The 26,473-nt window shown below is 44.1% G+C and overlaps 1 protein-coding gene across 1 annotated transcript in view; it reads left to right on the top strand.

Annotated features, from left to right (window-relative positions):
* The first annotated feature begins 3,468 nt into the window (after positions 1-3,468).
* LOC140410989 (NACHT, LRR and PYD domains-containing protein 3-like) overlaps positions 3,469-26,473 on the top strand; it is a 60,780-nt gene continuing 37,775 nt past the window's right edge. Inside the window, exons 1-3 of the mRNA XM_072499878.1 lie at positions 3,469-3,614; positions 8,319-8,544; positions 21,618-21,684. Coding sequence (XP_072355979.1) covers positions 3,469-3,614; positions 8,319-8,544; positions 21,618-21,684 — 439 coding nt within the window. The remainder of the gene's footprint in view (positions 3,615-8,318; positions 8,545-21,617; positions 21,685-26,473) is intronic.

Raw genomic sequence — 26,473 nt, 5'->3', positions numbered from 1 at the left:
TCGCCTCGGTAATAAGCGGTGTTTGTCAGTCTGGTAGTTACAAAGCTCAGGGCAGCTGTCAGCCACAGCAGTATGAACAGGCCTGATATAGAAAAGAGTAAAATAATGGATTTCCTTCGGCTCCCCATCTCCGTGTCGGTGTGAGCCTCTCCTTTGCGACCTTTCAGTTTCCTCCGGGCTCGATTGGCCATTAAAATACTTCGGACGGTTAAAACATTTGAAGAAGTAATGAGAATAAAAGGAATCCACACAACCCAAGCGCTGTGAAACCAGGAGAACACTGTGCCCAGAGGTGAGGAATAAAACGCCACATTTGCCCGGCAGCCCCAATGCACATTGTTAATTATTTGCTCAGTTTGATATGCAAACAGGAAGAGAATATCCTTGAAAAGGTTCAATACAAAGAACGCTGTTATAACTATTGTCGCAGTTCTCTGGGTGCAATATCGTATCTTAAACCTCGGCCAGCAGAGGGCGACAAAACGGTCGAATGTGAAGGAGACGGTGAACCAAACAGACAAGTCGATGGTGACAACAGTGATGTAAATAAGGAGCTTGCAGACGGGAGTGTGAGAGAGGAATGAAAGAGGAAAGCGATTGCTGAAAATGTGATATATTGTTACATTGATGATCATGACCAGTAGATCTGCTGTTGCCATGGCCACCATATAGACCGTGATGCATGTGGAAAGGCCGCAGTTTCCTCGGTAGAGAACCACAATTGTCAGCAGGTTGGCTGTAAGGAAGAGAATATATATTGTTGCGGTGTCCGATTGAAGTATATGTGGAGATATGAGCACATGTTACTCCATTCCTGATTTCCCTGTTGAACTGTCAATGTAAAACAACAGGAATAGCATTGAAGCCATCATCAGGGAAACCTGCTCACATTTGTACGAGCGGTTGAAGTGCGCACACTGAACAGGGTGACAAGGCGATCAGATAACACTTTAAAACCCTTGCACTGGATATTCAAAGAACGTTTAAACATCAGTAAAATTATCGGATCAAAGGAAACGAGTAAAGTGTGCACACATAGCTTTTACTTCAAAAACTACCAACTCTGTAACGTGCCACAGGAGAAACATGCTGCTTTATCCACGAGGCAGTACGACGGAGACACAAGGTAACTTTGATGAACATTAAGGAGATTACAATGTCTTACCCGGGACACCAAAGGAGGCGAGAATTGGATAGTACAACTCTTTCACCAGAAGAATCGTCGGTCGTCCCATTTCCCTCAAGAATGGCTAAATTCTGTACGTGTTGAAAGAGTGGCGGCTGGATAAGGCACTTATACACACATCACTCCTCCAGGGAGTCAATCAGATTAAGTCATAATTAACATTAGTTACAGTCATTTAACAAATATGTGACACGGACTATTCAGGAAGGCTCAGTTGCTGTGGCAAATTACGTGAATGTTTTAGAATCATCGAATTTACAGTGCAGAAGGAGGCCATTCGGACCATCGAGTCTGCACCGGCTCTTGGAAAGAGCACCCTACCCAAGGTCAACACCTCCACCCTATCCCCATAACCCAGTAACCCCACCCAACACTAAGGGCAATTTTGGACACTCAGGGTAATGTATCATGGCCAATCCACCTAACCGGCACATCCTGGGACTGTGGGAGGAAACCGGAGCACCCGGAGGAAACCCACGCACACACGGGGAGGATGTGCAGACTCCGCACAGACAGTGAACCAAGCCGGGAATCGAACCTGGGACCCTGGAGCTGTGAAGCAATTGTGCTAACCAACATGCTACCGTGCTGCCCGTCTGGAGATTTGGCCAGTGATGGTTGAGAGTTCAACTCTTTTCCATCAAATGGCTGACCTGGAAGCTGTGCTACTCTTACCACCTTTGGAGTGCATTCGAAAGACTTGCCGAGTGAGAAGCCACCTGTTTGTCAGAGTGATGAACGCCAGGTTCCATGGCCATCAGGTCATGAACTGGGATTGAGACCCAGAGTTTCAGAGGCCGGGATATTACCCGTTGCCCATAAAATCTGGCTCAACAGACAAACTCGGGGGAGTCTGTTTTTGTTGCTGTTTGTCTGATGCGCCAGTTTAAAAGAAAAGGTTGACATTGAAATTCGAACATTTTTGAAGAAAAACACAAAGAAAGCATTAACTACAAGTCTGAAGCGAAGTGTCACAACACCGGCACTGACCCTATTCCCACAGAACTGGGAGAGGTTGTCTCCCAGTTACGAGTCGTTCTGCCCCAATACTTGAATCCGTTCTAACGTCTCGACTCCTTCAGATAAGCAGCGCAGAAATCGTTGTGATGACTGTGGAACGGCAGCGTTGGAGGAGGCTGTTCCTTCAGTACTAGTGTGACTGCGACACCTGGGCAAAAGGTGAGTTAATCCAATGCGCCTTGGTGGACATGTCCCTCCGGTGCGAGGTGCAGCCATTGCAAGGGTGGATTTGGATTTGTTTATTGACACGTGTACCGAGGTGCAGTGAAAAGTATTTTACTGCGTGCAGCTCGAAACAGATCATTAAGTACATGAAAAGAAAAGGAAATAAAAAGAAAATGCATAATAGGGAAACAGAAGGTACACAATGTAACTACATAAACACCGGCATCCCGTGATGCATACAGGGGTGTAGTATTAATCAGGTCAGTCCATAAGAGGGTCATTTAGGAGTCTGGTAACAGCGGGGAAGGAGCTGTTTTTGAATCTGTTCATGCGTGTTCTCAGACTTCTGTATCTGCTGCCCGATGGAAGAAGTTGGAAGAGTTGAGTAGGGATGTGAACGTACTCCCAAATTACCAGTAGTGAACATACACATACATTAAATTTGGCCTGTAACTCAGATATGCTGTATGTCCACCAGAGGTGACAATGCTCCTCTCGAATAACTGATTTCATTCATTTGGACTCCCATTCACAGCACTGTACGACTAGCGATGGCCACTTTGGTGAGACTATTGATACAATTTCTGCTATAATCGCAGAGGCAACTCTGTTTTTGCATGTACCTGTGAGACCAGCGCTAAACCTCGTCTTGTAGCTATCTTGATGAATTGATTTTTTCCCCTCAATACTCTTCCACACCTCTCTCGATCCTAACAGATTATTTACAGGTGCGCACTGCTAACTCATGGCAGACAACTCAATAATTCATTTCAAGTCATTTCTTCCGTGACACAACGCATCACATCACAATGATAATTTGACCAAACATTTAATTTTATTTTAATGCACAGTGAGGGTTTGATTCCTGGTCGATTATACTATTATATTGCTATCCTTTGAATTAACTGGAAATGAAAATATGAAAATATGGACATTTCTCACACAAGGGGGTATTTAGGCAGCTCCAGTTATACAGCTGGTGGTTCATCCCCTGTCGTTTCCTGATGTGGCGACGGTAACACACGTCTTATCCCCGGCCACAATCTCCCTCTCTGAGCCTAATTGTATTAGGAATTGCTCACCTCCAAGTTTGGATAATGGAGGACAGGAAGTTATTTACTCGTGGTAATGATGTGTCTGCAATACCGCCCTACGCTGTTCCAAACATGGAGACATGGATTTATACAGTAGGCACCGCGTCATCTCTTGGAGAAAAGGCGCCATTTGATCAGGTCTGTGAATGGTAAGAAGTTTCTACTGTTATGCTGCCCAGCGAAGTCAACTAACTGCACAGCTCACAGCACAAGCTGGCCCAACATAGCACTTTAAGATTCAACATCGAGCTCGAACTTCAGCACCGTGCAATGTCACTGAACAATGCTTTTGTTCAAAGTTCCATTGCAATGGGGTCGATTCTGATATCCAGTTCTCTGCATTGACATCGCCAGAGTGGAGCACAGGAAAACATGCTGATGGGGACGCTGGCTCGCAGCTTATTGAGCTCTCTAATTGCCCTTCCGTTAAAATGAGAGAAATCTGTTGAAACTCATTCCTGCTTCCCCCATTGCCAGCTTGCTTTCCCGCTTTACCCACTACACGAGTGATGGTTAATGCCTGGGGTGGAAATTGCCCTGCAATCTGTGCTAACATCTTGGTGTGACAGCTAGCAGTGCACAATTGCATTGTATCTTCGAAAAGAAACAAGCAATGCAAAAAAAAAAACATGCAAAGAAAAAAAGACGACCATCAAAAACTCTCCACCATGTTGGCATTGGAGAGGAACGGAGCTGAAGTGAAAGCAATCGGAACCCTGTTGTCTCTGCAACATAACCACGCCGGATGCATCAGTCCTGGTTCTAGGTCTGAGAAATGGAGATGCACAACTGGAATATGTTACAGTTGACAAAATCTACCTTCCAGTGGCAATAGTACCATTGGGTTCAGAATGTTTATTCTGTTAGTATCAACGGTGAAAATGGTGATGAGCGAAGAGCAAATACCATTTAATGCGCAAAGTGAGTTCATACATTTTTTTAAAAATGCAAAATCTTTTAACTCTGGCAACCAAAATGGGGAGCTGCAACATTAAAGGGGAGGAAATATAATCCTCTCCGTGGAGAGGAAACTCGAATTAAATGTTCAGACCTCGAGAAAGTTCAGAGCCATGAATCGTTTAACTGAAGATTCCGCTCTCCACAAATGCTCACTCTGCCCAGAAGTGCCTGTTTATCATGTTATTCTTTCTATTTCTATTTGTTTTCTTTTGTTTATTTATTGTCAAGCTCTGTTTTTACTAGAATCTGTGTTTGCTTTATTTCCACATTTGTAAATAAAGGCACTGTGGGTGTACCTGCATCAACTGACCTGCAGCATTTAAAGTGGCGTCTCAAAAGTTTCAGACAACACACTTCCAAGCGTTGTGAACGTTTCGGATGGTTTGTCATTGTCCTGTGCAAGTCTTATACAGGGTAGTGCGATGGACAGACAAGTGGCAGGTGAAATTCATGCCGAGAAATGTGAAGTGATATATATTGGGAAGAGTTGGGAAGACAATGCAAAATAAGAGATAACATTCTAAAGGGATTGCAGGAACTGAGGGAGCGGAGGGTGTGTTGAAACACGTCGTTGAAAGTGGGAGCGTAATTTAATAATTGGCGAACAAGATACACATGATCCTCGTTTTCAATTACAGAGGCAGAGATTATAAAAGCAAGGAAAGTATAGTGAGTATTTATGTGCAGTTGGTTTGGCAACAACTAAAGAATAGTGTCAATTTCTAATAATAATAATCGTTAGCGTCACAAGTAGGCTTACATTAACACTGCAATGAAGTTACTATGAAAAGCCCCTAGTCGCCATATTCCGGCGCCTATTTGGGTACACGAAGGGAGAATTCAGAATGTCCAATTCGCCTAACAGCATGTCTTCCGGGACTTGTGGCAGGAAACTGGAGCATCCGGAGGAACCCTAAGCAGACACGGGGAGAACGTGCAGACTCCACACAGACAGTGACCCAAGCCTGGAATCGAACCTGGGAGCCAGAGCTGTGAAGCAACAGTGCTAACCACTGCGCTACTTCTGAACACCAGTCTTGAAATGAAAAATGAAAATCGCTTATTGTCACGAGTAGGCTTCAATGAAGTTACTGTGAAAAGCCCCTAGTCGCCACATTCCGGCGCCTGGTTCCCCAGGTGGAACACACCATTACAAGGGGACATAAATTTAAGGTGAAAGGTGGAAGATATAGGAGGGATATCAGAGGTAGGTTCTTTACCCAGAGAGTAGTGGGGGCATGGAATGCACTGCCTGTGGAAGTAGTTGAGTCGGAAACATTAGGGACCTTCAAGCAGCTGTTGGATAGGTACATGGATTACGGGAAAATGATATAGTGTAGATTTATTTGTTCTTAAGGGCAGCACGGTAGCATTGTGGATAGCACAATTGCTTCACAGATCCATGGTCCCAGGTTCGATTCCGGCTTGGGTCATTGTCTGTGCGGAGTCTGCACGTCCTCCCCGTGTCTGCGTGGGTTTCCTCCGGGTGCTCCGGTTTCCTCCCACAGTCCAAAGATGTGCGGGTTAGGTGAATTGGCCAATGATAAATTGCCCTTAATGTCCAAATTGCCCTTGGTGTTGGGTGGAGGTGTTGAGTTTGGGTAGGGTGCTCTTTCCAAGAGCTGGTGCAGACTCAAAGGGCCGAATGGCCTCCTTCTGCACTGTAAATTCAATGGTAATCTATGATTAATCTAGGACAAAGGTTCGGCACAACATCGTGGGCCGAAGGGCCTGTTCTGTGCTGTATTTTCTATGTTCTATGTTCTGTTCAGGGAGGCTGGTACGGGAAATGAACCATGCTGCTGGCCTGCCTTGGTCTGCTTTAAAAGCCAGCGATTTAGCCCAGTGAGCTAAACCAGGTAAGATGTGGAGATTCGAAGGGGTGCATTATAGATTTGTGACAATTGTTCGAAAAATAAGAGATTTGAATTACACAGATGTGTGGAAGATATGGCCTGTTCTCTCTCTGTAGGAAACAAAATGTTGAAAGTAGATTTTGTAGAGAAGTTCAAAATCATGACGTTTGTGATGAATGGTAGGTTTTAGGATTATTGGCTTCTAAATATTGGGATATTTTGGGGGTTTCATCCTTGGGATATAGTGTGTTTATCTGCATTGGTCATGTATTAAAAAATAATTTTGTTTGTACAGGCCTGAGAACATCTAGAAAACAGCAGGTGCAATTGACCAGAGCAATGTGGTCTGACTGGAAATGTCCCTGGGGTGTTACTGCGGTTATTCCACCTGCAGAAGTCATTTATTTTTCAGCTTTGAGATATAAGAACATTGCTGGGTGGAACCCAGGAATTCAGAGAGGCAGTGATATTTGGAGAAGGTTGGGAGAGAGAGAGGGGCTGAATTCTCATCTGCCTGACCACGAGTTCATAATTCTCTCACAGTAGGATAGTTATAAAAGAGTAATAACATGTAAAGCAGAACAGTTTTGTTTGGGGACCAGGAAGAAGCTGAAACCCAGCAGGTGAGCCACTTTTTATAAAGATACTCAGCCAGAGTCTGAACGTGGTTCTTATAAAACAAGTATTACTCCATGTCCTGCTGATTTTAAGATAGATTGAGAGCTGTATGTTTATTTCCTTGTTGTTTAACGGGAAATTGACTCGGAGTGTTCAGGGGTAATTGTAAGATGTTATTTTTGATATGATGTTAAAAAGTTTGATATTGTATTCATAGTAAAGTTTTGTTTTAGAAATACCAAGACCTAGTTTTTTTTCATGCAATAACCACTGGAGCAAATAATTCTTTCCAAGCAATCTTACAAATAAACAAAGATTTTAGGGTTTCAGTCCAGTATCCTAGCCACTGCTGGTGTCTGGTCTACGTTCATTTTAAAATTGAGGGCTCGTCTGGGAATTTAATGAGAATTCCTTGCTTGGCTTGGGGTTATTGAACTTAAAGAATGGTCGCATTCTTTCACGTTTTGAAATTTAAATAAGGAGTGGCTGGATAAGGCCCTTTCAATTGCAAACATTTTCCTGGATGTGGAAATGATTATTTGGAATGAAAGGGCGACTAAAACAAGGCTTTTGGGTTTGGTGGAGAAACTGTGGTTAACCTTATCAAAGGGCGTGAGTTAGGTAGAGATAATACAAACCACAGCTCAATATTTAAATTTTCCAGAGACACAGCCTGAATCATTAGAATTAGCTCGAATTCGATTGCAAATATAACTGGAGAAATTGGAAATAGAAGCAAAGGATACACAGATTAGCAATAGCAGAAGCAGTGGAACAGGAGAGATGAAAATGGCAGAAGCAAAGAAAAAGGAGAGATCGGCAATGGCAGAAGAAAAGGAAAAAGAGAGCTTTTCTAAAGGAAATTGAAAGGAGGACGATTGATGGAGAAATGGAAAGATTAGAAAAGGTTTAAATGGTTAAGGAAAGAGAGAGAGAATCTCCACTTCAGAAAATGGTGCTGCAAGGAGAATATTAACTTAAAAGGTTGAAGTTAAAGGCTGAATCTGAGGAAGGTGAGAGCAAGTAGACATACTTTACAAACACAAGCTTAGTTGGGATATGCTTAAATACATTCAAGCATTTACAAGATTTGATGAGAAACACGTGTAAGGCTTTTTCATTTCATTTGAGGTAATGGCTAATCAATTGGATTAGCTAAAGACCATGTGGGTAGTGTTGGTTCAGATGAAGCTGGTAGGTCGCACATCACTATTTGAAGAGATATCTAGGGATCATAATGAGGTGAGCTAAACCATATTAATAGCACATGAACTTGTGCCAGAAGCTTACAGACAAAAGTTTAGAAATCTGAGGAAAGAACCATGACAGACATATATTGAATTCAAAAGATTTAAAAAAAAAAAATTTTGATAGGTGGATAAGAAAATAAAAAACAGACCAAACATATGATGCTTTTAGGAAAATAATCATCTTGGAGGAATTAGGAGATTCATTCCACTCAGTAATGAGAACTCAAGTGAAAGAGCAAAGCGCTCAAAATGCTAGACAGGCAGCAGAAATGGCCGATGATTTTGAATTGGTTCATGAAACTAAGTTTGGTTTCTACATTAATTTCAATCTGTTGAAGGATAGAAACCTGACTAATGAGAAATTCATGGTGGTCATTGCAAAGGAGCTTTGTTTGGTAATGTTAAGGAGAGTGTGCCTTAGAGTAAAAAGGAAACCTAGGATCGTGATAGAGTGAAAAGAAAACATAAGTATTTTCATTGTAATAAAGTTGGACATGTGAAGTCGCAGTGTTGGTGGCTTAAGAAATGTACTGGGAAGACAGTTTCGGTAAAAGAGGATAAGGGTTTATTAAAGTAAAAATCATTGTACCAATGGCAGAGGGGCAACAAATTGTGCAGCGCGTCCCATAGTTGGTGAACAAGCAAGTATCAGAACGCTTAAATGATATAATCTGTAAGGGTAAGGTGTACTCGTGTGTACCGGTGGAATAGGTAAGGAGATTAAAATTTAAGGGATACAGGAGCGATTCAATCTTTTTTTAAATAAAACATTTTGTGAAGGCATTTGTAATTTTTTTAACAACAATTTCTAAAGCAAACATAACACAGTGAATAGCCTCCTAACAACCAACAACCATACCAGCCAACATGGCGCACACACACAGTTCCCCAGTCCCCCCTCCTCCACTCACTGATTCCACCCAAGCTATCTCCCCCCTACCCCTCTCCCTAAGCCCCCCCCCTCTTATCGTATCTGCTGACAGCTTAATTTTCCCCAAGGAAGTCGCTAAACGGCTGCCACCTCCGGGCGAACCCTAACATTGATCCTCTCAGGGTGAACTTGATCTTCTCAAGCCTGAGAAACCCGGCCATGTGGCTAACCCAAACCCCCGATTTCAGGGGCTCTAAGTCCCGCCAATCTAATAAGACCCGTCTCCGGGCTACCCGGGAGACAAAGGCCAAAACATCAGCCTCTCTCGCCCCCTGGGCCCCCGGGGGTCCTATCAGCAGATAGGAAAAATCTGTAAATGCAGTTCAATTTGATCTCCGCCGATGAGGCGATGCGAGAGTTGAGGTGAGCTGAAGGGGGAATCTATGAGTATGGAGAGAAGGCAAGTCGGCTCCTTGCATATTAACTGAGGAAATGGGAGGCTGAGAGGGATTGTCCACATTAGAGCGCGGGGCGGGCGCTGCTTTTGGCTCAAGAGAAGGTAAACGGCACAGTTTGTGCCTTCTACGAGGGGTTCTACAAGTCCGAACCACCTCGGGATGAGAGGTATGGTGGAATTTCTGTGGGGGTTTGAATTTCCCAAGGTGGGAGAGGAGGTGCAGGAGGAACTAGATGCCCCGTTGAAGTTGGAGGAGATCAAGGAGGCGCTAAAGTTTATACTTCGGAGAGGGCACCGTAGCTCGATGGGTTTCCCGTGGAATGCTATGAAAAATTCCTAGATCAGCTGGGTCCTCTGTTATTGGGAATGCTATGGGGTTCCTTTGAGAGAGGTGCCTTGCCACATTCACTAGGGCAGGCATCGATTTCTCTGCTCCTGAAGAAGAACGAATACCCCACAGTCTGCGGGTCATATCATCTGATCTCGCGTGGACGCATCCTGCCTTGCAGGCTCAAAGAATTGGTTTGCACAAATGGCAGGTCGCCTTGAGGCAGCCTTCAAATGGATTTGTTGACGGCATCCTGGCCAAGATGTAGGCGTTAAGACTGGAGCCTTGTCTTCCGGAGGTGGTGGGAAAAGACCAAATGGGATTAGTATCGGGGCAGAGGTTGACAGCAAACGGGACAAGGCTGCCGAATGTGGCTCTCACCCCTGGGGAGGGTTTGGTTCTGGCGATCATTTTTTCACTTGATGCAGAGAAGGCTTTCGACCAAGTAGAATGGGACTACCTGTTCACAATATTAAAGACATTTGGGTTTGGACCGGGCTTCATAGAATTGGTGCAGCTATTGAATGCAGTTCCATTTGCCAGTGTATGCATTAACAAAGTGACCTCTGTCTGAGCCCTTTCTCCTATACCAGGGTACTAGGCAGGGATGTCCAATCTCTCCTTTGTTATTTGCGTTGGCAGTAGAGCCGCTAGCCATGGCGCTGAGAGCTTCTAAAACTTGGCAAAGGATAGTTAGAGAAGTGGTGGAGCATAGGGTCTCACTGTATGCATTTATATGCTGGGAATCCAGAGGGGCCATTGGGAAACATGATGGAAATCTTGCAGCGTTTTGGAGTGCTCGGGTGTTGCTTCTTGAGATTTCAAGTATCCGCAGTATTTTTACTTTCATTAACAATACTCACTGGGGTTTCTGTCCTGTCCTGGTTTCCTAATCTGGGACTTTTGGTACTGAAGTAATATTACCATTACTTCTGTTTGTTTTTATATATTCTTTGTTTACTTCATTGTAGTGTTAATGTGAGCCTACTTGTGACACTAATAAAGATTATTGTTGTTATTATTATTGATAATCAGCGGCATTTTAATAGTTACCATGGTCTGCAAAGAACTGCAGGTTGAGAACAGTAAGAATCAGAATAATCCAGAGATGGGAAACTGAAGGAAATCCGTTATTTTCCTGTTCACTATGTCAGAGAGTTTTATTGTGGTTTACAGCTGCTGTTTGATCTGTGACTATCGACTTAGCCGTGCATTACCCACCTGAAATTACATCTCTGAAATGTATCGCCTCCCAAACAGGCAATGTGTAATTGTCTTTGAGCTACTGGACAAGCTACTGGCATTTATGCAGCTACGCAAACTAATTTCAGGAAATGACTGGAGAAAGTGGTAAATTCTAACTGGACAGTTATTCCGACATTGGTTAGAAAAGTGAACAATCAAACCCAAATCCCTTGACCTAACTGTGTCCAAATAATGTCACTGTTCTACTTCTTTTCCAATGTCTTTATTTTAAGACCTAAATAAATAGTTCAGTGAAATTGCAAGGCGTGAGAACACATTCTCTCCACCTCCTGCCGTGTGGTGTCCTCTGTTTCTCTGTGAAAACAACACAACATTTATAGAAAAGAGTCAGAATTCAGCTTCAGCAGTGGATCAGGACACGGCATTCATAATATTTTCCATGCCATAATGCAGGTGCTTGAATGCAACAGTGACATTTACTTGAGTGTTTCTGCAGAGCTCCCATGGCCGAATGGTGAGGGCGTCTCATTTCAATGTGTTCTGTGATGTTATTGGAAGATTGCAGCGTCGAGTCCGACTGCGATCAGAGGCGCAGATAAATCTCCTCAAACTTGAAATAAAATCTGCAAAGACTCACATTCAAAGTATCACCTTGCATCATTGACTTTGTCTAGATGTGTGTTTGTGGAACCCACGCTTCAGTCATCTGATGAAGGAGCTGCGCTCCGAAAGCTAGTGATTCCAAACAAACCTGTTGGACTTTAACCTGGTGTTGTAAGACATCTTACTGTGCCCACCCCAGTCCAACGCCGGTGTCTCCACATCATGGAAATGAAACCAAAGCGCGCTGAAGCTCCTGCTTTTGTTCCCAAACATTGTCGGTCATTTATTAAAATACATTTTCAACCTTTCTTCTGAGTTTGTTGTTCATCCGTTTTTGAGTGTTGACAAATCAACATAATTTCAATGACCCTTCCACATTATTTGTGTTTCCAAGTTCTGTGTCGATGGATTCAATTTAATATTTTCAAGTCAGCGAGCTGATGGAAGAAGGGAATAATGTCAATCATGGGGCTGCGAGCAGTGTTTGAACGTTCACACTGAACCCCACGTACAACACTCAAGGTACAATTTCCGAACCACTGGCTCACCACAGCTGGATAATTGTGGCACTGTTACATTGATTAAACGGTCGGTACAAAGCAGCAGGAAATTGACCAGGATCAATAATTCAACACCTTCACATCTTCAGGCGGGATGGGGCAGGGTGTGCTAAAAGTGAAGGTCTGTGAGTGAGGACGGGAGGAGAGGAAATGATTCATGATGTAAAATGCGAAGAGAGCTGTAATGTTTAGAAGAAAGTAACAAAAATGTGTCCAGATGAGGTTTTGAGTGGCTGATTCGCAACCGTCCCAATCTAACATGAAGGAATAAAGAATGGAGACTAAAGCAAACCAGAAAAAATTAACAACACAAAATAGCCTGCAGACGGATGTAATGAAGACTAAATCGACCTCAGAAAATCCGAATAAAAAGATTTGGATTTGCCAATACAAAGAAGCCAGATTGGATCAATATTATGTTTGGAGATTATTATTTAAGGAAGCGCTTTGAATTATTACCGTCGATAACTGATAAAACTGATAGGAAGGGAAGAATTGGTTGATTTCTGTCATTGAATACAGGGAAGAATGGGGAGTGATAAAAAGTGCAACATTTTAATGATGACTGTGGTTTGACAGATCTACTAACACCTCTAACATTCACACAATTTATCTTTAAACTGGGCCGGTTTAGCTCAATTGGTTGGGCAGCTGGTTTGCCATGAAATGCCAGGCCAGAAGAGAGGGTTCAATTACAAGCTGAGGTTATCCATGAAGGTTTCCCCCTTCTCAACCTTTCCCCCTCGCTTAAGATATGTTGACCCTCAGGGTAAATAGCCACCAGACAGCTCTCCCCCAAAGGGAAAAATCACCCCATTGTCAGCTGGAACTATGACAACTTTACATACAGGCGGCACAGTGCATTGCTGCCTGAGGAGCCCAGATTCAATTCCACCCTTGGGTCAATTTCTGGGTGGAGTTTGTACATTTTCCACGTTTCCTCCGGGTGCTCCAGTTTTCTCCCACAGTCCAAAGATGTGCAGTTTAGGTGGATTGGCCATGATGAATTGCCCCTCAGTGTCCAGGGACGTGCAGTCTTGCGGTGATAGTGCTGTGTGGACGAGGGCGAGGTGTTTTCAGAACCCCAAAATGTATCATGGAGTTCACCCAACCTCTCCCTTTAATGGATTGTTGCTTTTGAAGCACACGGCTTGTTCCCCAGGGCTGGGATTACAATTATGGACACGTGGTTTTTAAAACAAAACAATGTTTATTCCATGAACTCAAATTAACCTATTAAATAAACATTGGATCTCTGAATACCCCTTACTTCAAAGAAAACCCAGAAAATAATACAACACTAAATAATCCCTCAAAATGTTCCTTCAAACATCCAAAAGGCTTCAAACCTTAAACAGTAACACACCAGGTCTCAGTTAATATATATTTTCTGTTGGATGGCAGAGATATATCAGCTTGGTTGACTTCAGCTCCAGCACCTTGCTTTTCTTCCTGCAGCTCTCTGGAAACACCCAGACACACACAAGCTGCTTTTTCAAACTGAAACCAAAAGCAGAAGTGATCTCAGCCCCCCCCTGTGACATCACTTCAGTAATATGATCAGCTTCATCTGTTAAAGGTACATTTCTTCAGCATCCAATTCTTAAAGGCACTCTCACATGACAAAACCAAATGAACTTTCTTGCATTCAAGGGTTTGTCTCACACTTTCCCCACAATAAACACCATTTGAAAACTTTCAAAGACGAGTGCAGATGAATTCACACAGGCATATACCATAGAACAGCTGAACAAAACAGATGGTTGAGACAACATATTGAGATACAAATTTAGACTGTGAATTAGAATGCTGGTGCACGCTTTGGCGGAGATAGTTAAAGTGACTCTTTTTTAAACAGATGATCCTAAGTTCAAACATCAGTGGAATCTCTACCTCTGCATTCAATCCTTGGCTTTAAATCAAAGGGCAATGTCGAGAAGAAATAATTGGATTTTCATGTTGAAAACAGAAAACACTGGAAAAAAACACTCTGTAGGTTCGTAGTCAGATCGGGTGAAATAAATGTTTAAATCCAATTGTTCCCAATACTGCCCCCACCCCGTCCCCAGGATCAGCTGTTATTTGCTCTACGTTTTTACTTTACTCTGCGCTGACCTTGGTTCTGTTATTAAAATATTCTGCTACCTTTGTGCTACTATCAGCACCTTCTTTAGTCTTTAACACTATCATGAACTCGGTTTTTGTTCTGTTCCATAGAGTATTTCTCAAATCTTTCTTAGCTCCATCTATCGTAGAACTTCTATTTTGCTCAGCGACACAACTCCTTCTTAAACCGAAATAAACCCCCAAAAATAAACCAAAAACGAAATAAAATTTCTCATTTTTTTCATCACCAAAGATGAACCCGCGGACTCCAAATGTCAGCTCTGTTTTTCACTCCGCGGGTGTTCTCAGCTCTGGTGAGATTATTTTTCCAGCATTTCCAGTTTTTATTCCAGATTTTCAGCATCCTCAATATTTTCACCTTATTGCAGGATGGAACTGACGCAAAGCCAATTGGGAGAAATGCTACAAGACTAGAAAATGTTGTAGCGATGCCATGCTACCTTAGAGTGGGCACACAGCCCCATCTGCAAAGCATTCTACAAAGTTGCCTCCAAATCCATCCCAAATAGATATCACTTAGTGTACACCCTCTCCTTCAGCACTACAGGGAAACTGGTGAGCCAGATATATTTGATCATTTGATGGACTCTACCTGGCAAGCTACATGGCAAGAAACCAATCAAAACTTGTTTTTCACCTATTCCATCCAGAACTCCTGGAAGTTCCTATGCTACCTTGGAGAAGCCCCTGACGCCTATTATAGTAAATGCCAACAACGTAGCAACCTCTCTCTTCCATATGGGATAGGCACCCCTGGAGTATAATGTGAAGAATCAAATAAAGACAGAGTGGAGAGCATTTCGAAGGCATTACAATTTCAGGTCCTGCCCCGAACACTTCACTGAGTGGAATTCTACAACGTGCTGCAAAAACATCAAAGCCTGGCACTGCTGCTGAACACCATTGTGCCCGACCTGTGGCAACTTTCTTCCTGAGGTCCTCAAACACATTGGCAAACATGCCCGCTGCTGGTTGGCTCGATTAATAATAATAATTGCTTATTGTCACAAGTAGGCTTCAATGAAGTTACCATGAAAAGCCCCTAGTCGCCACATTCCGGCGCCTGTTCGGGGAGACTGGTACGGGAATTGAACCCGCGCTGCTGGCATTGTTCTGCATTACAAGCCAGCTGTTTAGCCCACTGTGTTAAACAAGCCCCTCACCAAGACTACCAGTGAAGGGAGAACCCTAGCACATGTCGATATTCCTCAGCCTCACAAATCCAGTCAAAGACACAAACGTACCTTCAAGCTACCGATCAATATCTCTGCTCTCTGCCTGCTACAAGCTCCCGGAATACCTCATCTTCCAGCGGCTCCATGCCAGAGGTGGAGAAAATCTTGAAAGCTGACCAAGCCGGGGTGAAGCACAGACAACATTCTTGCCCTAACCACAGCAATTGAAAATTTATTTGAAAATAGCCTCAAACAGGTGCTGGCTTTTCGATCTCATTCGTCATGGTCTGACACATTGGTCTCCTTGTCCAAATCTTAAGAATGCTCTCCCGATGGGTTTTTGGCACCATCAAACTCTTATTCTGAGATAGAGAATTCAGGGTGATCATGGGTGAGGGGACTCGTGCCTGGAAGCAAAAGTCCAAAGAGTTTCCCCAGGGAACTGTTCTAGCCACAATGCTTTTCCAAAATTATATCAGCGATCTGCCTCCAAACATGTTGAGTAAGATCATCAATGCTGACGATATCAGATCGGAATCTGAATGGTGGCACTGTGGCACAGTGGTTAGCACTGCTGCTTCAGAGCTGCAGGGATCCGGGTCCAATTTCAGCCTTGGGAAACAGTCTGTGTGGTATAGAATTTACCGTGCAGAAGGAGGCCATTCAGCCCATTGAGTCTGCACCTGCCCTTGGAAAGAGCACCCTATCTAAGCACACACCTCCACTCTATCTCCATTACCCAGTAATCCCACCCAACCTTTTTGGACACTCAGGGCAATTTAGCATGGCCAATCCACCTAACGTGCACATCTTTGGACTGTGGGAGGAAACCAACGCACCCAAAGGAAACCCACGCACACACGGGGAGAACGTGCAGACTCTGCACAGACAGTGACCCAAGCCGGGAATGGAACGTGGGACCCTGGAGCTGTGAAGAAACAGTGCTAACCACTGTGTTACCATGCCGCCATTCAGAAACTGATCAGATGTCATTTGCACTTTCTCCCCGGGTGTGCGGGGGTTTCCTCCGGGTGCTGCGGTTTCCTCCCACAGCCCAAAGATGTGCAAGTTAGGTGGATTGGCCATGCTAAATTGCCCCTTAGTGTCCAAAAGGTTAGGTGGGATAACGGGGATAGGGTTGAGGCGTGGGGTTAAGTAGAGTGCTCTTTCCAAGGGCCGGTGCAGACTCGATGGACCGAATAGCCTTCGTCTGCACTGTGACTTCTATGTTTTTGATATCTGCTGTGCCTCTCAGTCTCGGGCTTTTTTGAAAGCAGAAACCTAAACTAACCAATAATGTTGCAAAGGTGACCAACTACTGTGAGACAGAGAAGATCAAAGCGCGAAACAAACTCCTCCCCAGGAGGAGTGCTGGTACTTTATGAGGTGCACATTGTTAAATCTTAAGGACCTCAGCTCTTTCTCTCATCTACACAATTGCGGAGTACTGGGCACCAATATGGTCCAAGTCATCCCATATCAATCTTGTCAATCCCCAACTCAACGCAACAATGTGCATCATCTTGGGCCCCTCCGATAAACCCAGCTCCCCTCATTCCCAATCCTGACCAACACCCTTGCAAACAGGGGGCGATTTCAACATGAAATCCCCTGGAGTCGGTTCACATCACCCAAGCCTGCTGCTGCACAAAACCTTCCCAATCCATTGGCTGCATGCCTCCCATCATGCCAGCTTGTATGGTTAAGAACATTGTGCCGGTAAATAACACGATGGGCCCTGTGGCAGCAGCAATTGAATCAAGACGCCACCATTAAAAAACAGTTCCTCATCAGAGATCCCACAGCCCACCCACCGAACTCCATCTTCCACACCAACTGGATTGTATTGATTGATCTGCTGTATCGAGGTACAGTGAATATTGTTCTACGTACAGTCCATAAGACCATAAGACATAGGAGTGGAAGTAAGGCCATTCGGCCCATCGAGTCCACTCCACCATTCAATCATGGCTGATTTCAACTCCATTTACCCGCTCTCTCTCCATAGCCCTTAATTCCTCGAGAAATCAAGAATTTATCAACTTCTGTCTTAAAGACACTCAACGTCCCGGCCTCCACCGCCCTCTGTGGCAATGAATTCCACATACCCACCACTCTCTGGCTGAAGAAATTTCTCCTCATCTCTGTTCTAAAGTGACTCCCTTTTATTCTAAGGCTGTGCCCCCGGGTCCTAGTATCCCCTGTTAATGGAAACAACTTCCCTACATCCACCCTATCTAAGCCATTCATTATCTTGTAAGTTTCTATTAGATCTCCCCTCAACCTCCTAAACTCCAATGAATATAATCCCAGGATCCTCAGACGTTCATCGTATGTTAGGCCTACCATTCCTGGGATCATCCGTGTGAATCTCCGCTGGACCCGCTCCAGTGCCAGTATGTCCTTCCTGAGATGTGGGGCCCAAAATTGCTCACAGTATTCTAAATGGGGCCTAACTAATGCTTTATAAAGCTTCAGAAGCACATCCCTGCTTTTATATTCCAAGCCTCTTGAGATGAATGACAACATTGCATTTGCTTTCTTAATTACGGACTCAATCTGCAAGTTTACCTTTAGAGAATCCTGGACTAGGACTCCCAAGTCCCTTTGCACTTCAGCATTATGAATTTTGTCACCGTTTAGAAAATAGTCCACGCCTCTATTCCTTTTTCCAAAGTGCAAGACCTCGCATTTGCCCACGTTGTATTTCATCAGCCATTTCTTGGACCACTCTCCTAAACTGTCTAAATCTTTCTGCAGCCTCCCCACCTCCTCCATACTACCTGCCCCTCCACCTATCTTTGTATCATCGGCAAACTTAGCCAGAATGCCCTCAGTCCCGTCATCTAGATCGTTAATATATAAAGAGAACAGCTGTGGCCCCAACACTGAACCCTGCGGGACACCACTCGTCACCGGTTGCCATTCCGAAAAAGAACCTTTTATCCCAACTCTCTGCCTTCTGCCTGACAGCCAGTCGTCAATCCATGTTAGTACCTTGCCTCGAATACCATGGGCCCTTATTTTACTCAGCAGTCTCCCGTGAGGCACCTTATCAAAGGCCTTTTGGAAGTCAAGATAGATAACATCCATTGGCTCTCCTTGGTCTAACCTATTTGTTATCTCTTCAAAGAACTCTAACAGGTTTGTCAGGCAAGACCTCCCCTTACTAAACAGTCCAGACAGGTCGTTCCATACATGAAAGTATATAAGACACACGATAGATACACAATGTAAATGCATAGACACAGACATCGGGTGAAGCATACGGAATGTAGTACTACTCAGTAGAGAAGATGTGTGGAGATGATAGTTTAGCTCATAAGAGGGTCATTTCGGAGTCTGGTAACAGCGGGGAAGAAGCTGGTTTGAATCTGTTGGTGCCTATTCTCAGACTTTTGTATCTCCTGCCTGATGGAAGAGGTTGGAAGAGATAATAACCCAGGCGGGAGGGGTCTTTGATTCTGCTGCCTGCTTTCCCAAGGCAACGGGAGGCGTAGATGGAGTCAATGGATGGGAGGCGGTTTCTGGACTCTCTGTAGTTTCTTACGGTCTTGGGCTGAGAAATTGCCACCAGGGTGTGATGTGTTGGGCACTCTTGAACAGTTTTCACACTGGCGAAGGCTTTTGTGCAGCAAATTGACAGGGAACCAGGACTGGAGGTCTGGGACCCCCTGATCAATGACTCGTGTGATTGAATAGTGTCCCTGAAAAAGTTCAGCGGGGGGCTCAGAAAGGTCTTTTTAGCCACTTTGGGAGCACTTTGCCTGGCTTGGTGACCACTGCACAGGCTAAAACAAAAATGGAACACAAAACTTGTTGGTACTATATCCTAAAACAGCTGGGAATCCCTCAATATGTATTGTCACCATCAGAGCCTGTAAAAACTCTGACCATCACCAGACTGTCTGAAATGACCCGGTGAAAGGCAGGCTATCCTTTAACACTGTCCAGATTCAGTGACAGTGTTTGGAGGAATGTGAGAGAGTAAATATAGATTTGCAGGAGCATTAGTGAATGTACACATTCAAGCAAGCCACAACTCATTTCCTTCTGTCGAGGCGGGTGTTATTGTAGTACCAGTGATCGCATGTTGCAGTTTCACATTTACTTTTCCTCCTGAGTAGATGTAGGTAGCTTATTTCCCCACTTGAGTATCTCTGGGTGAATGGTTTTAGGAGCAGGGTAAGTGCTAACATCTGGTGAACTTTCAGTGCAATCTCTCCATGTACATAATACTCTTGATGCCATCTCACCAAGACTCTAGAAATTGCAGAAATTCATCCCTATTTGAGTGCTCAAATGTCTTTGCAATGAAGGCCCACAAAAATCTCCCCCATAATTGTTTGCTGAACCTACATGCGAGCTTTCAGTGTATTATTAACGAGCCTGATACCGTTGGAACCAACACTTCCCAATCTCTCGCCATTTTAGGAATATTCCGTCTGCCTCTTTTTCTACCAAAGTGGATAACTGTATATTCATTCGTACGGCACTCCATCTGCCATGTCCGTGCCCATTCACTTAGCCCGTACAAGTCCACTTGAAGCCTCCTAGCATCTTCCTCACAACCGCCATTTCCATCTAGTTCTGTGCCATTAACAAATTTGGAAACATTGCAATCTAAACCATTTATATGGATTGTGACCAGATGTGGCCCTAGCCCTGATGCTTGTGATTCCCCACCCGTAAAAGACAGCCATCCTGAGAATGACACTCTTTTTCCTCTTCTACGTTGTTTGTCTGTGACGCAATTCATCGTCCATCCGAGTACATTGCTCCCAATGCCCTGCGCCCTCACTTTGTTTCTTAGCCTCCGCTGTGAGAACTTATCAAAGTCTTCTGAAAATCCAACTCCACTCAGTTTGTTTATCTGTGCAACAAGTAACAAGCTAAAGAACCGCCAATATGTTCATCAAAGATGAACTTCCCTTTCACAAATTCATGTTTACTATCCTTGAATTGATCATTATTTTCCATGTGTTCAATTTTTGGGGGAAGGGGTGGCTACTGTTATTGCCGCTCGCATAGCTCGCGTGGTAACCGGGTGACCCAAGATAATCCTCTGTGGACCAAACATCTGAATCCCACCACGGCATATTGTTATTAAAGGTTCATCTGGAATTTTCTTCAGGAAAAGAAATTTGCCGTCCTTACCTCACCTGGCCTGGCTTATCTGTGACTCCAGACCCACAGCAATGTGGTTGACTCGGAATTGCCTCAGGTTTAGTCACTAAGTGCTGGCCCAGCCACAGGTGATGCCACATCCCATGAACGGATATTAAAAAAAGGAGGGAGATTAATATAAGAAACCTTGATTTGGGCAGCACGGTGGCGCAGTGGTTAGCTCTGCTGCCTCACGGCGTCGAGGTCCCAGGTTCAATCCCAGCTCTGGGTCACTGTCAGTGTGGGGTTTGCATTTTATCCCCGTGTTTGCATGGGTTTCGCCCCCACAACCCAAAGATGTGCAGGGTGGGTGGATTGGCCACGCTAAATTGGCCCTTAATTGGAAAAAATGAATTGGGTACTCTAAATTTATAAAACAAAGTCTTGATTTCTCCTCTCACTACGCACCTAGAAACAGACAGGCATTTTTGATTTTTGATCCCCCCTCCCCCACCTTGTAAATCGTGTATTTTCACCAACCCTTAGGTACGGAGTACTCGAATGTTCTGTGACTAAATTGCGCAGCAAACTCGAGATAAGATGAAATAAAACAGTAGGTTTCGTTCACACACATACACACCAGTCACGGTGTTTTGCAATGTGCAGCCCTGTTGCACTCGTACAATAATAGATGGATGAGGCAAAGAAAGGGGTACAGGGCTGGACCAGGTTAAAAATGCAAGTTCCGGATTTTGGTGAGTCCGGTATCCTGGAAACGTTCCGGAATCTACAGCATTGTCCAGGTAATCACTTTGTGATTTAATAAATGATGATGTTCAAAGTATTAACTGAACGTGTATGTTCAGTGACTGGAATTAATATTAGTCTCTATGGGCCCTAATTGTTTCACTAGAGGGTTTACCTTCACTATGAATACGTGCTTCATTTTGACATGTTTTCCCAGACTGCAGAAGCATCAACTGCAACATTGATTCCATTGTGGGCTGAATAATGAATTGGAGTCTGGTGTTCCAGATACAAGATGTACTTTATGACATCCAGAAGATTTACTATCCCTTTCTTGTCGCTGTTGGTGTTCCGAGTAAGGATCTATATTTAACTCTTATCTTAGTAACTCTGTTAAACTACATTGTTGTTTTTGATATTAACATTACACTGTCGTGTTTTATGTTGTACCCGGTATTCTGCTAATCTCAATTATAAGTATTACAGCATGTTTTACAATATTGCTGGTTACTTAATCCTGTCTCTACTGTGGTTCAAATTCCTGTGAGTCACTACACCCAGCTACTAATTTTCTAAAGTATATTTCACTGTATTATCGCACTGATCATTAATTTACCAATTCTCCCCACTGTGGAGTTCCTGGGACATTTGATATGTAACAGAAGACTTACTGAGCTCCAATGCGTGCCATATATAAATGTGTGGCTGATGTATGGTGTATTTTTTGGTGATTCCTGCATCCTGATAAAGTACACAATTCCTTAGGATCATGGCAACATTCGCAGGTGGTCACTATTGACAAAGGGATCCATATGAGATTAAACGCGGGACCTATCAGTATTAAAAAGATTTTGCTTCAGTGATAACGCAGAACCCTTAGATTTTTTTAACAGCATATACGAATATCTTTGTGATCTGTCAGTGTCTACATCGAGTCTGTAGATTATGTTGGGAGTCATAGAATTTACAAGGGACACATGGAATGTAAATCGACCTGTGAGTGTCTCAGTTTAACTCAAAGCCTTTAACTGTCTTCTTCGATATGGACAAGACATTAGTGTATGTTGGTCGATATTGACAGGTGGCTTCTGAGAGTGTCCTTAATGACAGGCTGTTTCTGAATGTGTCTCAGCATTTACAGGACATTTCTGAGTGAATGGCAACATTTACAGCAGGTCTACATATTCCCTGTCATCCAGATAAATGTGGTCCCACCGTCATTCAAATCTGTACATATTTATTCAAACTAAGACCACCTGACTGCAAGTGCATGATTTTAAGAGATGCAATATTTGAAGTTAGAAGTGAAGACCGTTTCAGCATTTGCAACCAGGGATATATTTATTAATCAGATTTTACATGGGCTTCGAAAGATTGTGCTGAAGTTTATCGGTGAAGGCAGTGAACTTATTAATGATAATGATAATAATGATAATGGGTGGCACAGTAGTTAACACTACTGCCTCACAATGCCAGGGCCTTGGGTGACTATGGATTTTTCAAATTATCCCCATGTCTGCATGGGTTTCCTCCGTGTGCTCCGGTTTCCTCCAATAGTCCAAAGATGTGCAGGGTTTTTTTCTTCTTTTTTTTAAATTAAAAATTTAGGGTGCCTAATTCATCATTTCCAATTAAGGGGCAATTTAGCGTGGCCAATCCACCTACCCTGCACATCTTTGAGTTGTGGGGGCAAAACCCACGCAGATACGGGGAGAATGTGCAAACTCCACACGGACAGTGACCCAGAGCCGGAATATTGGGACCTCAGCGTCGTGAGGCAGTAGAGCTAACCATTGCAGGAGGGAGGGTTTCAGATTTCTGGATAATTGGGGCTCATTCTGGGGTCAGTGGGACCTCTCCAAATGGGATGGTCTACACCTGGACCAGAGGGGTACCAATATCCTGGGGGGGAAATTTGCTAATGCTCTTCGGGAGGGTTTAAACTAGTTCAGCAGGGGTTTGGGAACCTGAATTGTAGCTCCAGTATACAGGAGGTTCAGAGTAGTGAGGTCATGAGTAAGGTTTCAAAGTTGCAGGAGTGTACCGGCAGGCAGGAAGGTGGTTTAAAGTGTGTCTTCTTCAATGCCAGGAGCATCCGGAATAAGGTGGGTGAACTTGCGGCATGGGTTGGTACCTGGGACTTTGATGTTGTGGCCATTTCGGAGACATGGATAGAGCAGGGACAGGAATGGTTGTTGCAGGTGCCGGGGTTTAGATATTTCAGTAAGCTCAGGGAAGGTGGTAAAAGAGGGGGAGGGGTGGCATTGTTAGTCAAGGACAGTATTACGGTGGCAGAAAGGACATTTGATGAAGACTCGTCTACTGAGGTAGTATGGACTGAGGTTAGAAACAGGGAAGGAGAGGTCACCCTGTTAGGGGTTTTCTATAGGCCTCCGAAAAGTTCCAGAGATGTAGACGAAAGGATTGCAAAGATGATTCTGGATAGGAGCGAAAGCAACAGGGTAGTTGTTCTGGGGGACTTTAACTTTCCAAATATTGACTGGAAAGGCTATAGTTTGAGTACTTTAGATGGGCCTGTTTTTGTCCAATGTGTGCAGGAGAGTTTCCTGACACAGTATGTAGATAGGCCAACGAGAGGCGAGGCCATTTTGGATTTGGTACTGGGTAATGAGCCAGGACAGGTGTTAGATTTGGAGGTAGGTGAGCACTTTGGTGATAGTGACGACAATTCGATTAAGTGTACTTTAGTGATGGAAACGGATAGGTATATACCGCAGGGCAAGAGTTATATCTGGGGGAAAGGCAATTATGATGCGATGAGGCAAGACTTAGGATGCATCAGATGGAGAAGAAAACTGCAGGAGATGGGCACAATGGAAATGTGGAGCTTGATAAAGGAACAGCTACTGCATGTCCTTAATAAGTATGTACCTGTCAGGCAGGGAGGAAGTGGTTGAGCAAGGGAACCGTGTTTTACTAAAGCAGTCGAAACACTTGTCAAGAGGAAGAAGGAGGCTTATGTAAAGATGAGACATGAAGGTTCAGTTAGGACGCTCGAGAGTTACAAGTTAGCTAGGAAGGACCTAAAGAGAGAGCTAAGAAGAGCCAGGAGGGGACATGAAAAGTCTTTGGCAGGTAGGATCAAGGATAACCCTAAAGCTTTCTCTAGATATGTCAGGAATAAACGAATGACTAGGGTAAGAGTAGGGCCAGTCAAGTACAGGAGTGGGAAGTTGTGCTTGGAGTCCGAGGAGATAGGAGAGGTGCTAAATGAATATTTGTCATCAGTATTCACACAGGAAAAAGACAATGTTGTCGAGGAGAATACTGAGATTCAGGCTACTAGACTAGAAGGGTTCATAAGGAGGAGGTGTTAGCAATTCTGGAAAGTGTGAAAATAGATAAGTCCCTTGATGGATGGGATTTATCCTAGGATACTCTGGAAGCTAGGGAGGAGATTGCTGAGCCTTTGGCTTTGATCTTTAAGTCATCTTTGTCTACAGGAATAGTGCCAGAAGACTGGAGGATAGCAAATGTTGTTCCTTAGTTCAAGAAGGGGAGTAGAGACAACCCCGGTAACTATAGACCAGTGAGCCTTACTTCTATTGTGGGCAAAATTGGAAAGGTTTATAAGAGATAGAATGTATCTTCATCTGGAAAGGAATAATTTGATTAGCGATAGTCAACGCGGTTTTGTAAAGGGTAGGTCGTGCCTCACAAACCTTATTGAGTTCTTAGAGAAGGTGACCAAACAGGTGGATGAAGGTAAAGCAGTTGATGTGGTGTATATGGATTTCAGTAAAGCGTTTGATAAGGTTCCCCACGGTAGGCTACTGCAGAAAATATGGAGGCATGGGATTCAGGGTGATTTAGCAGTTTGGATCAGAAATTGGCTAGCTGGAAGAAGACAAAGGGTGGTGGTTGATGGGAAATGTTCAGACTGGAGTCCAGTTACTAGTGGTGTACCACAAGGATCTGTCTTGGGGCCACTGCTGTTTGTCATTTTTATAAATGACCTGGAGGAGGGCGTAGAAGGATGGGTAAGTAAATTTGCAGATGACACTAAAGTCAGTGGAGTTGTGGACAGTGCGGAAGGATGTTACAAGTTACAGAGGGACATAGATAAGCTGCAGCGCTGGGCTGAGAGGTGGCAAATGGGGTTTAATGCAGAAAAGTGTGAGGTGATTCATTTTGGAAGGAATAACGGGAAGACAGAGTACTGGGCTAATGGTAAGATTCTTGGCAGTGTGGATGAGCAGAGAGATCTCGGTGTCCATGTACATAGATCCCTGAAAGTTGCCACCCAGGTTGAGAGGGTTGTTAAGAAGGCGAACGGTGTGTTAGCTTTTATTGGTAGAGGGATTGAGTTTCGGAGCCATCATGTTGCAGCTGTACAAAACTCTGGTGCGGCCGCAATTGGAGTATTGCGTGCAATTCTGTTCGCCGCATTATAGGAAGGATGTGGAAGCATTGGAAAGGGTGCAGAGGAGATTTACCAAAATGTTGCCTGGTATGGAGGGAAGATCTTATGAGGAAAGGCTGTGGGACCTGAGTCTGTTTTCGTTAGAGAGAAGAAGGTTAAGAGGTGACTTAATTGAGGCATACAAGATGATCAGAGGATTGGGTAGGGTGGACAGTGAGAGCCTTTTTCCTTGGATGGTGATGTCTAGCATGAGGGGACATAGCTTTAAATTGAGGGGAGATAGATATAGGACAGATGTCAGAGGTAGGTTCTTTACTCAGAGAGTAGTAAGGGCGTGGAATGCCCTGCCTGCAACAGTAGTGGACTCGTCAACACTAAGGGCATTCAAATGGTCATTGGATAGACATATGGACGATAAGGGAATAGTGTAGATGGGCTTTAGAGTGGTTTCACAGGTCGGCGCTACATCGAGGGCCGAAGGGCCTGTACTGCACTGTAATGTTCTATGTTCTATGTTCTATTGCGGCGTGTTACCCCTAGATGTGCAGGTTAGGTGGATTGGCCATGCTGAATTGCCCCTCAGTGTTGAAAAGTTAGGTAGCGTTACTGGTTGACAGCAATACGGTGGAGGCGTAGGCTTTAGTAGGGTGCTCTTTCCAAGGGTTGGTGCAAACTAAATGGGCCGAATGGTCTCCTTCTGCACTGTTGGAATTCCATGATTCAGATACTGTACCAAAGCATATATTGGACATGTAAGGAA

This window comes from Scyliorhinus torazame, chromosome 4 (assembly GCF_047496885.1).
Source record: "Scyliorhinus torazame isolate Kashiwa2021f chromosome 4, sScyTor2.1, whole genome shotgun sequence".
Lineage (NCBI taxonomy): Eukaryota > Metazoa > Chordata > Chondrichthyes > Carcharhiniformes > Scyliorhinidae > Scyliorhinus > Scyliorhinus torazame.
The sequence above is the reverse complement of the archived record's forward strand: the minus strand, read 5'-3'. Positions and strand labels throughout refer to the sequence as shown.